The sequence below is a fragment of the Sprattus sprattus genome (assembly GCF_963457725.1).
Source record: "Sprattus sprattus genome assembly, chromosome: 5".
NCBI lineage: Eukaryota > Metazoa > Chordata > Actinopteri > Clupeiformes > Clupeidae > Sprattus > Sprattus sprattus.
The window spans coordinates 44,445,531-44,458,253 of NC_137924.1; the positions used below are offsets into that span (position 1 = coordinate 44,445,531).

A 12,723-nucleotide genomic window follows, 5' to 3' on the forward strand; every position below is an offset into this window, starting at 1 on the left:
GTATCTATATCTTTGTCCTTTTTAGTTACTGATTATCCATTCTGTATCCATATCTAATCCACAGTACTATCAGCCCCCACTAGTATATGTGCTTCAGATGTGCTGTTTCTGAATAGATTTATTATGCAGTAAGTGTAAACTTGTCCCTAATATTGTCTCACCTATGCGACCCCACATAAATCAAAGGAGAGGAGATTAGCAGGGGTGACTTCTTCAGGGAATTGGAACTTGGCCCAGTTCTGTCTGGGTTGGCCAAGTGGAAGGAGGGGGGATTTGGATCACGGCCTGGTTTGCTTACAAAGGACAACCTACAGGTTAAAGCAGTCAGGCTCGGAGGACTGATCTGCATATGTACAGCACAAGAGATATGCGGCAGACTCTTTAGTCTTCACAGAGGTTTGGTGAGCAGTCTGAGTGCGTTTCTGTAAACAGCTGCTAGCGCACGATGCTAGCTATGCCACAGTTATCAACTTAGCTCTGAGGGAGCCCGCTTGACACCTGCGCCTTAATTTAATTATAGTTTGTTTTTTAAAAAGGGCTTTCTAGTCCCTAAAATGTTCCCCTTTTAAGAATTGATTCTGCTACAAATCAAATTTGATTTTAAACCTGGATATCAATTCTTTTTTGTGCTTTTCCAAAAAGTATCTACCCTAGGGAATTGGTGTAACAAATCAAGAGTACAAATACATAGCGTTTAGGTTTATTTTAAAAAGGGTATCCCAAGTATACTCCTTCTTTCTGAGGGGAATAGCTAAACGTTAAGTAACCACTTAATGACCTTCTCCTTCTTCCACAGGGCGACACCAGCAACACTAAATACCAGGTGGACCTAGGGGACGGGGTGCGGGCCATCTACCAGAACCTGACCGTGACGGACGAGCCCATCCAGCACCGCTACGAGAGCCTGGGGGTGTACCGCGTCACCGTGAGGGCAGAGAACAACGCCGGCCACGACCACGCCACCCTCTACATCCAGGTCACAGGTCAGTGAATTCATGTGACAGGAGGAGAGAGTGGGAGAGTGAAAGCCATTTATAAAGTGCAGCTGACTTTAATAGTTTAAAAACACAAATAATTTAGTTCTTCTTGTTCAGTTAGTAGACTATGGTAGACAGCACAACATGATTTTATATAAATCCTGTACAGAACGCTGTCATGGAGTGTAGCCTTTGCTAATTTAAAAACAGTCCAAAATCTATGTTGATTCTAAGAATGATGATCTTTAAGTTATTGCATTAATAAAAAGCATTTTTACAGTAGGTAAGCTTCATACATGTTCACGAACAGAGCTGCGGTGATGCACATGAAGTCATGATGTCGTACGATCACTTTCCATCTCTTGTCAAAGCATTTATTGTAATGTTTATTTTCCTTCCTCCTCAAAGCTCCTTTACAGGAAGTGCACCTGGAAGTGGTTCCTATTGCTGGTAAAAACCAGGAAGTGAACCTGACTGCCACAGTGCTTCCCGCAGAGGCTAACCTGACTGTCTTCTACTGGTGGATTGGTGATGACCTGCAGGTATGCTTACATGGATCACCCTAGAAATATCTTCTAGAAAAAGTTACAAAGCATGTACTATTGAGAGACCTACCATGCCTTGTTCTACATACCTATTTTATAATATATAGATGGAGCATTAACCACTAACCATTATTTGGGGTTCTTTTGATGTGATTCCTTCAGCCCAAACTCACGCTGGAGAGTAGTCTGCTCACAAGGTTCACCGAGCCTGGCGAGGTGTCCGTCACCGTCCAGGCCTCCAACGGTCGCTCCATGGTGCAGGACACCAAGACCGTGCGTGTGTACGGTAAGAGTCTCATGCTAGGCCAAAAGAGTCACCTCACCAAACCCACCCCACCAACAATAATGATTCACCTGCTCCCTCTCAAAGTTCTGGAAATGGTCCAGAAATATGCTTAGTAATACAGTGTAAGGAGGGATTTAGATCCATGTATATGTCATATTTACATACATTCACCATGTGCACAATAGATGTAGTTTTATTGAATTCAACATCCCATATCAAAAACTATCAATGTTTTTTCATGTATGATTCAATCCTCAGTTCTAAACTGTGAACCAAGCCTGTCAGCCTTCATATGAATAACATTGCAGAAAGCATCACATTACACTTGCACTGTCATACAAGACCCCAGCGTATGTGTATGACATAGAAACGGCAAAAGCACATTTCTGTCAAAGATAAAAGAGAGAGAGGTAGGGTGGGGAGAGAGAGTGACAGTCCTCTTCGACAACCCAAGCAGTTTTAGAAGCCAACTTGAGTGGACATCAATATTTATGCGTGTCTCGGACCACATAAATATTTATGTGTTGTGGGAACACGCGAAATGCCAGGAATAGAGACTGTCCTCGCAAGCAGAAGGGTTCACCCTGAGTGCCTTTTATGTTATTTCGTTTTGTTTTATTTTTTCCCCTCTTTTTCCCTCCATGACTTCATTGTTTGCTTTGGAGCGAATCTGTGAAGCGAATTTGTGTCATTGGAACATTGCATAAGTCAGAGACCTCAGACGAATCCCGCGCCCCCAGAGCACAGGGGCGTTTGGTTTATTCATGAGCTAAAGTTAGCGTCGCTCGCTACCCAGCCTCACTCTGCTACCGCTTGTGTTGTAGAGCGCAGGCTAATGTGCTTTGGGACGGAGTTAGCAGGAGCTGCTGTTTCGCTTCCAGTGTGGAATAGATGGCAGCGGGATTGTAAATAGACTCAGTGAAGCGTGACTAGTATTGGGTATTTTTGTCAGACTTTCTGTGTTGAACTCTTGCGCGAGGTCTTTGCTGAAAGTTTACTCAGGAGGGGGGAAGAGTCACATGGGTGTAGTGTGTTTAGCTTTTGATGTGGTCAGGCTGCTTTGCTAAGAGAGGTCTTTTAAATGTGCATCTACATTGAGTCACTCTAGAGTCCCCAAGCACTGTGAAACCACTAGAAAGTACTCGAAGTTGAAACAAATTAGAGGGGTTTGAAGTCAGCAGAATGTGAATGATATCCTGAAATAATTATCTAAATTAGATTTAGATCAAATTAGATTATTTGTACAGAGCTGGAGGACATTTCTACGCTGACTGGAACTTACTAGGGTCCTTGGTTTTCCAAAACATGATATCAGTTGCCTAGTTGTTTGTGGGTATAACATTTCGTTTTTTGTAATCTGTCCAAGATGACACGCGTGTGTTTATGCGATATGTCTCTCGGCTGTCTCAGACCATTTCCAGATGATTCCGCTAAGCTTCAGCAAGAGCCTGGATCGCTTCAACCCCAACATCCCAGAGTGGAGGGAGGACATAGGCCAGGTGGTCACCAAGATTCTAGCCAAGGTGTGGTATCTATAAAAACACACTCTCTCTTTCGCATTCTCTCTCTCTCTCTCTCTCACACACACACACACACACACACATACTCACAAACACACACACACACACAGGTATCAATGTATACACACACTCTCTCTTTCCCATTCTCTCTATTTCTCTCACACACACACACTCACATGCTCACAAACACACACACACACACACACAAAGGTATGTATACACACATTCTCTTTCTCTCTCTCTCACACACACACACACACACACACACACACACACACACACAGGTATTTATGTATACAAACACACTACATGCTACACACACCACAAACACACAGAAGATTATGGCCTTGGTTCTAATAAAGTGTCTGAAGGTGATGGGCATTGTTAATGGTGCTATTCAAATTCAAGTTAATTGGACTGACACACTGACACTCACATACAGTGATGCCATGAATACACAGTCAGAGATTAAAGCTTTGGGACACACATACCCACAAGCACACACATACTCTAATTTAGTATTAGTGTCAGATGTCTAGTTTTATAGTAAAATCCATTAAAGGAAGACAACCCTGCCCCCACCTTTTGTCTCCCAAGAACACTGCGATTCCCCAAGATTCTCTGGTTACCATGGTGAAACCTGGCCTGCCAACCACAGCAGACCTGTATGTGCTTCCCCCTGAGAGCATGACAGCCAAGAGGAATGCGTATGTGGATAAGGTACCAACACACATGCACACACTACACACACACACACACACACACACACACACACGCACACACTAACACATTTATCCTACATTTATCCTACGGTACCAACACACATGCACACACTACACACACACACACACACACACACACACACACACACACACACACACACTAACACATGTATCCTACAGTCAAGATAGAATTACACAATCCTTGTTTTAAGTAACGTTCGGCAAATGATTGATGTGATTGATGTAAATGAATGATTCATTTACTTCTTAAAATAAAAACCATACAGTTAATACTAGCAGTAACTGGGTTATTTGTCATTTGTTTTAAGTTTAGGTGTGATGGTGGTATTGTAGGTGGAATTAGTGTCTCACTTTTATAGTTCACCTCCATTTTCAGTCCAAAGCTACTTTGGTATATTATAAGTATATTTCATTTCCACCAGAAAGATTAAGCAATTAAACAATTGTAATCCTCAATGGGATATTGCAAGTTGAAAGATAACTAATGACGGTACACTGAAAGCAGAAAGTTGAGTGCTTTTAAAGACAGGTGTAGACAGGCTATTGGGTATATTATCATTTGAGTAATGAATGAATGAATGAATGACGTCGCGTTAGTCTTCTTGACATAACTTGCATTAAAACCTTCCATTTTTATGAATAGACTGAAGGTTGCTTCAAAAGATGATTTTTTTTTCGCTTTCTCTCCATCGCTCCCTCTCTCTGTCACTCTCAGCGTATCTCCACCATAAAACAGGTGCTGAACGAGAAGAACGTGAGCTTCATAGTGCGGGGGGGCCTTCAGGTGCTGGTATCCCTGGCCGACCCAAACGCAGGTATGTAACTGCAGTCCACACCGTTATTCACCGGAAATGATCACAATATTACACATCTGCAAAACACATCTTGAAATTATGTTTTGGACATGTTTTAGTAAAGGTCCACACTGTGACACATTTATGTGAAGACACTCAGCTACTGTGCACATGACAGTGCTCTTATGAACACCTTATGAACTCTTATTAACACCTTGTTAACTCTTATGAAAACCTTATGCTACCCACTCCCCTTACTGAACACGCATTGTGAACTTTTGAGTATTACCTGGAGGCGAAGTAATGTGTATTTACTCAGATACAGATCAGTTATGTGTAGATATGTGGGTAGACATATCATTTTACATGTCGAAAAGTGTGTAAACATATCAGTTTTGTGTAGATATTTGTGCAGACATATCAGTTATGTATAGATATGCAGATTTAGCATCAGTTTTATATTTTTGTATATCCCACCATAATGAGCTATATCCGTCTATCTGTTTAAAGCAGTGATTTTCAAAGGACTGGTTGCTAATGAATCAACCATGACAGGCGCAGGAATCGGTGCGTTTGAGTGGCTGTAGTGTTCTTTCCCCCTCTGGGCTCCACTCTATAGCCTTACACAGACTTCCCTCTCAAGTTCTTTACATCTCTCTCTCTGGGCTCCACTATATAGCCTTTCACAGACTTCCCTCTCAAGTTCTTTACATCTCTCTCTCTGGGCTCCACTCTATAGCCTAACACAGTGGTTCTCAACCTTTTTTCAGTTTTGTACCCCCTGTGAAATATTTTTTCAGCCAAGTACCCCCTAACCAGCGCAAAGCATTTTTGATTGAAAAAAAATATGTTATACACAGCTCTATGCAATCATTGTCTGATTTATTAAACTGTCAGCACTGAAGATTAAACATTGAATATTGTTGCATTGAACTGAGTGCGTTTGCAATTACATTTTAGTAAGAAACTTGTGCTTGTGCTTCGCTGAAAATCTTTGTCAGTCTTGGTGGCAAGGAGGCAACTGCTGTGATCAAGCTCTTCTACAGGCACAGTATGTTTCTCTGCTTTGTTTTGATCACAGTCATTGCAGAGAAGGAGGCCTCACATAAATATGTGGAGGCATAGGGTAGTAGCTGCTACAAAGCTTTCTCTCCCAGGTCAGGGTGCTCCTGCTTCACACACAAACAAAACTGTGTGAGTGTGGATGTGGCAAACTTCATCTGGAGCCCACGGTCAGATGACACTTCCATGAGTGTTTCCTGATTAGTGACAGAGCTTCCACATGCTTCGGACAAGAGAAATGGGTTTTTCACCCAATCCAGCTGTGTAGATTTCTCCTCCATGTCAGGAAAGTAGGAAATTGAAAATTAAAATGTTGAATCAATTTGGTCTAATGTCCCACGATGACCAACTGGACTGGAGCTCTGTCCACATCCTCACTAGAGAGAAAATCATCCATCTGAGGAAAGCAGGTGAAATCCCCCTGTGCAGAGGCTCTTCTCCACAGCTCTGCTTTCTTCGGGAAGCCTCCCACCTTGTCATACAGGTTTAAAAAGCTGGTGTCCTTTCCCTGCAGATATATTCAGTTTGTTCAGTTTGCTGAATATATCTGCCAGATAGCACATATTTGCAAGCCAGTCTGTGTGGCATGGGGGATCTGTGCTCAATCAGAAAGGTCTGTACTTCAGATCGTAATTTTAACAGCCGTTTGAGTATTCTCCCTCGAGAGAGCCAACGCACTTCTGTGTGCAGCAGCAGTTGTGTGTGTTCAGCTTCCATGTTTTCGCGAAAAAAACCGCGCTTATTATACAGTTACTTGCCAAAACGATAGAAGACATTCCTCCAGGATACCTCTTTTGAATGAGTTTGTTGTCATTTCGTGATTTCCGCTAAGAAAAAAATAGTTCTGAACGCAAATGCTGAGCAATCCACCTTCTGACTTCAAGTTTCAATGATCTTCCGTTAACTAACAGGACTACTTGCGGAATGATATGCAATGTGAATTAGAAGAAAAAAACCCGTTGCCAATGACAGCGGTGATAAACTTTACGCAGCAGTGAATATCAAGGAATTACAAACCTGCGAACGCAGACATTTAACCCACATATGGCCCATACAAATCAACGTACATTTTGGAACATTCTGAAGAGCCGTATAATAAGTATTTTTAAATGATTTTTGGATGGAGGCTTATTTTAAATATATATCTCACGTACCCCCTGGACTACCTTCACGTACCCCCAGGGGTACGCGTACCCCCGGTTGAGAACCACTGGCCTAACACATGCTGCCCTCTAAAGTTCTTTACATCTCTCTCTCTGGGCTCCACTCTATAGCCTTACACATACTGCCCTCTAAAGTTCTTTACATCTCTCTCTCTGGGCTCCACTCTATAGCCTTACACAGACTTCCCTCTCAAGTTCTTTACATCTCTCTCTCTGGGCTCCACTATATAGCCTTACACAGGCTTCCCTCTCAAGTTCTTTCCATCTCTCTCTCTGGGCTCCACTCTATAGCCTTACACATGATGCCCTCTCTTTTCTAAGTCTCACCCTTACAGATGCATTTGCAGGGGCGGATCTAAATACATTGACTTAGGATCATAAAGCATGTTCACACACACATAGTACTAGGATAACTGCACAATCATTTGTATAATTAAGCAATATAGTACAAGTGTGAGTGGGGTAGGTAAGGGATAATCCCATGGGTGGTGTTCGGCCGTAGGCAACAAGACCCGTGGGAATATCCCTTACCTACCCCACTTGCACAAGTACTATATTGCTTTTATAAAACAATTTTACAGTCAACCAATTAACACTTAAATACCAAGTTATTGATCAAAAAAATGTTTATTTTGCCATTGTTTCTCCGCAACAAAAAATGGTTCCATTGTCAATGTCTTGGTTTGGAATTATAAGAAATTTTTATTTACGGTTATCGCTTAATTGTATCAATGCGCTATAGAATGTTTCATCGCGTAGTGATTTATTATTAGCTGTGAAAAGTCTGAGTTGGGATGTCCTGGGATATTCCATCTCATGGATCGTCTCTTGTCCAATCAGAAAGAGCTAAATAACTCGATAGAACCCAATTGTTTTATAATATATAATATTCATTACAAACATTATCCACACCACCTAGCAGGTAGTGAAGGCTTTGGAAGACGGGGCTCAGATTAAAGCTTCATGGAGAATGAATCACGATCGGATAAAATCAAACCCTAATTAAGAAACGTATTTTAAAGGGTTGCATTAGGGGTGGCAAAACATTGTAGTTATGGTGGCAGATGCCACCCTGAACCACCCCACTATATCTCCCCCTGTGGGGTTGAGATCTTTTTGGAATGGTTTAGGCTTGTTCACATATCGGTATGTCCCGTGCATCTGTAGGCTTTAACACTTTCCCTGATCTCTTTGCTAATGATTCATCAATGTATGCATGCAGCTAGTTGTGTTGCTATGTTTGCTGTGAGTTTGGTTTGTGATGAGGATCTCATGGGTATTGAGTGAAAATGTGAGTGGGTGATTAGATTCGTGGGTAGGTCACTAGATGGTGTTTATGTGTGTTCAGTAACGAATCATGGCTGTATTTTGTGTGTGTGTGTGTGTGTGTGTGTGTGTGTGTGTGTGTGTCCTCAGGGTCGCGCTCTGGGGCGGCCAGTCCAGGTGTGTGGGCATTGTCTGTCATTCTCCTGCTCAGCCTGGTGTCCAGTGGAGCCTTCATGCTCTACAAGTTTAAAAGGTGGGTGTTCTGACAGTCAGCAGTCTCTCATGCATGCACCCAAACACACACACACACACACACACACACACACACACACACACACACACACACACACACACACATCCATTACATTCAGTACACAGACACACAGGTACACAAGAACAAACAAACACACACATACACACAAGAACAAACAAACACACACATACACACAAGAACACACACTAGGGAGCACACAAACACACATACACACAAACAAACACACACATACACACAAGAACAAACAAACACACACATACACACAAGAACACACACTAGGGAGCACACAAACACACATACACACACACACACACACACATACACAAACACACAGAAACACAGAAACACAAACACACACACACACACACAAGCACATACAAACAACAAACAACATACAAACAAGCCAACGTAGACAAAGTCACACACACACAATACACATATTCACATTCACGGTCACATTCAAGTTCACATTCACGCATGCAAGGCCACCTTCCCTTCACAGCAGTTCTCATCATGTTTCTGTGGACCAGCTACCACAGCTATCCTCTAGGACTGTAGTGCATGGATACCAGAATAATAATAACACCCTTCTATCTGCATCTGGTGCATGTTCTAGCTCTCTTGTCTTTATTATTTTCTTTCTATTTAATAATTTATCTCTTTGAACAGATATGAATAAGTTAAAAGCTTATGCAGAAAATGTCCCATATCAAAGGCATCCACACATACGGAATGAGGCATGTGTCACCAAAAAAATGTGTATTTCTGTAAAATGAAAGTGTGACAGTAACATGACATAGAACCGTAACAGGAAAGACTACAAATCCCATGACCCCTTGCTGAGGACAGAGGAGCGCAGCCTAATACATCCCTGGCTGCATTTCAGAAAGCTGCCCGGCAGGAACGTCTATGCCCAGATGCACAATGAGAAGGAGCAGGAGATGACCAGCCCGGTCAGTCATAGCGAAGACACACAGAACATCATACAGGGCGAGGAGTTCATTGACGACGACCTGGACTCACAGACACTGGGTAATGCACAGTACTGGGACAACGACATTACCATGTCCAGAGCTAGCAAATCAGAATGGGTGCTCTACCCACTGGGTAGTACCCAGCCAATGCCCCCAAGAAGGGCTGCAGAAGCTCAGGGTCAAGCAAAATTGATACTACTCCGACTCCGATACGGACAAACAGACGGCCATTTTTGTACAAAATCGATTGACTATTTTGAATTTATAGTACTCCGAAGGCTGTGGGTGCTGAAAACAATTCACCGGCAGATTTGTAGCCTGATTTTCAATGGTGACTCTCAAGTGATCCCGTTGAAACCAAAGTCAACTACACAAAATATGCTGCAGGTTTTACTTCATTGAATTTAAAGTACCATCCTTGAAGTTTATAAATTATACTTTAGGTAACACTGATCCTAATAGGTTTGTTAATGGATTTCTAATGGGATATTGATATGGTCTTGCAGTGGTGCTTGTCACTACAGTGTATTTGCTAATGAAGTTGTGTTATAATTAACAAGGAAGTGTTCTGTGACAGTCCTCCAGCCATTCAACTGACAATGGTTTTGTTTGATCTCTTTGTCGTACCTTGTAACCAGGCAACCATTCGGGCGTGGTCCTGAGCATCAACTCCAGAGAGCTGCACAGCTATCTGACCAGCTGATGGGAACCACGGGGGCGTGGCTTAAAGAGCACTGAGGACTCTGTTGTCTTTTCCTGAAATCTGATTGGTTCCCACCCCTTCTCCCCCACCTTCCACTTCTCCCCCACTGTTACAAAGGGGTAAGGGGGGGAAAGGAGCCTCCCTGAACCAGTTTCCGTTCCACCTTTTCACCCAGGGCCTTTCCCTCTATCTTTCCCTTCCCCTAATTACCTCTTGGGGCCCTCTTGTACTCCTCTCCTCCTTGTGGGGGACCAGAGGTGATCTTGATGCCACTCTTACTCTCATCCCCAACCCCCACCTCCCCATGCCCAATTTCACCTCCCTTTTGGGAGCGTCTGCGTCTCCTCCCAGAAAAAAAGAGTCTTTGACACTTCCTGTCCTCGAGCTGTTCAGCATGGCCCAAAGGGTGGACCCTGGAGGTCGACTGTGCCACCAAAATAGTGTTGCCTGATTGCTTTGCTTTTATTTGTCATTTGTTTTGTTTGATGAACTGTTTTTGTTATGTCGAGGATGTCTTTGTTTGATGTTCTTGTTTTCTCTTGTTATGTTCACTCTTTTCATTTTGTTATCTTTGTCTTTCTCTTTGCCCCTCTCTCTCTCTCTCTCTCTCTCTCTCTCTCTCTCTCTCTCTTTCTCTCTCTCTAAACTATTTTGCTCTCATAATCACCATTAATTGGTTTGTGGGTTGTGTTTTGTCATGATTTGGGTTAGGTTAGGATTTCTTACAAAGGCGAGTAGTGTTTAGTTCACTCCCTCCCCCTGAAATCTAGCCACTGGAGGAGCAGATGACCTTAATTTCCCTCGGGATAAATAAAGTATCCATCTATCTATCTAGATCCTTGCCGGGGGGGGATCTTAGCCAAAGCCTAGCTAGCAGGTGTTGTGCTAACTCACTGTGGTCCTATCTGAGCACAAACAGGTGTCTGTTGAGTCTGTGGAGGCTATCACACAGGAACACACAAGGCAATCCCTCCGTCTAACAGATGCAGGTTTACCCTTCTCTTTATGTCTCTTTCTGTCTTCCTCTCTCTCTCCCTCTCTCTGTCTTCAAGAGGTAATGTTAGGCCTGTAGTTTTGACATGACATGAAATGCTCTCGCCACTTTATATCCAAACATAATCTAGCTCCTTGTCTACAAATGCAATAATTCAGATCGTCACTTTCACTGAGTGGGGAACTGCTCCCTGCAGCACTGTGGCAAAGGCGTAAGTGTCTCTTATCAGCCACAAGATGGCGCCACTGTGCCATTTTAAATTGTGTGGTGACAAACAGTCATCAGCAAATACTGTACTGCGCCCTGACTATGGGTTGAAAGTGCAGTCATTGTAATGAACGTAGAACTCCATTCTTATCTGACCATTGTATCCCTTTTTCACAGTTTATGATTAAGTTTCTTCATAGACTAATATTTTGTACATTTACAGATTAGTAACAGCAGGAAGATCAAGTTGTAGTCCTTTAGGGATTTCATGCAAAGCCACTAGTATAAATTGATGTATATTCCTCTGGCTGGTTTGGTCACTCCTATTTATTTTCCCGTGTGGATATTGGTTATTTCACATGCCGAAGCTCTATTCGACTCAACATCTACTTACCCAAACAAACAGTGTTAGTGTTGACTTTTCTCTCGTGTTTTCTTTGACTTCCTTCAATCCAGAGCACAGATGTTGCTGCTGTAAGGCCTATATTAGGCTGAGCAGAACATGGAGAGGTTCCCTTTAGTCTGTCTTGTGTATATAGCCTAATGCGTGTAAATATATTAATACGAATAATTCTGAACAACCACAAAAAAAAATTGCAGCTCAGACTGACTGTACATATCTGACCACACAGCAGAAATGTAATTTCACGTTAATACCAAAAGGTGCACATGTTTTAGGGATGCCCAGCACCAGTGAAACACAAAGGATGCACATCACCAAATGAATTACTACGGATACACTCACATTTAGTCACACACACATAGTTACACATCTTTTCACTTCTGTTTTCTTTCGTGTGCCGGTGAACAAGACCTTCGAATGGTACAGTTGATCTTAAGCTTCACTATGTTAATCACTGTACAGGCCGCACACACAGTAGCGTAGGCTATGTCGCTGATGTCTCTGACAGACACTCCTGTGCACTTAACGGAGAAGTTAATTACCGTTTCTTATTTGTGTGAAAAAGACATTTTCTACATTATTTGCTGTAATTATTGAATCTTTTATTTAATTTAGTTTGAAACGACACTGCTTTGTCAGTGAAATTATGACTGATGTGAGTAACTCCGCTCTTCAACTGACTGTGGGCAAGTCAGGACATTGGTTGAGGACACTGCAGACTTGGAGGGGGCGGCCATTTTGGCTCTGTTGAGAGTTTTACTCAGGATAAGAGAGTGTCAGTTGCAGTAGCCAGTTTTTTATCAGAGAAGTGA

The 12,723-nt window shown here is 42.6% G+C and overlaps 1 protein-coding gene across 1 annotated transcript in view; it reads left to right on the forward strand.

The window, feature by feature from the left end:
• Positions 1 to 10,931, forward strand: part of sorcs2 (sortilin-related VPS10 domain containing receptor 2) — a gene marked incomplete at its 5' end in the record, with an annotated part of 228,392 nt that extends 217,461 nt beyond the window's left edge. Inside the window, 10 exons of the mRNA XM_080838385.1 lie at positions 797 to 983; positions 1,386 to 1,519; positions 1,685 to 1,808; positions 3,219 to 3,331; positions 3,926 to 4,048; positions 4,787 to 4,886; positions 5,379 to 5,432; positions 8,507 to 8,609; positions 9,442 to 9,662; positions 10,243 to 10,931. Of these exons, the coding sequence (XP_080694511.1) occupies positions 797 to 983; positions 1,386 to 1,519; positions 1,685 to 1,808; positions 3,219 to 3,331; positions 3,926 to 4,048; positions 4,787 to 4,886; positions 5,379 to 5,432; positions 8,507 to 8,609; positions 9,442 to 9,662; positions 10,243 to 10,307 (1,224 nt within the window). The 3' untranslated portion in view covers positions 10,308 to 10,931. The remainder of the gene's footprint in view (positions 1 to 796; positions 984 to 1,385; positions 1,520 to 1,684; positions 1,809 to 3,218; positions 3,332 to 3,925; positions 4,049 to 4,786; positions 4,887 to 5,378; positions 5,433 to 8,506; positions 8,610 to 9,441; positions 9,663 to 10,242) is intronic.
• Positions 10,932 to 12,723: the final 1,792 nt, after the last annotated feature.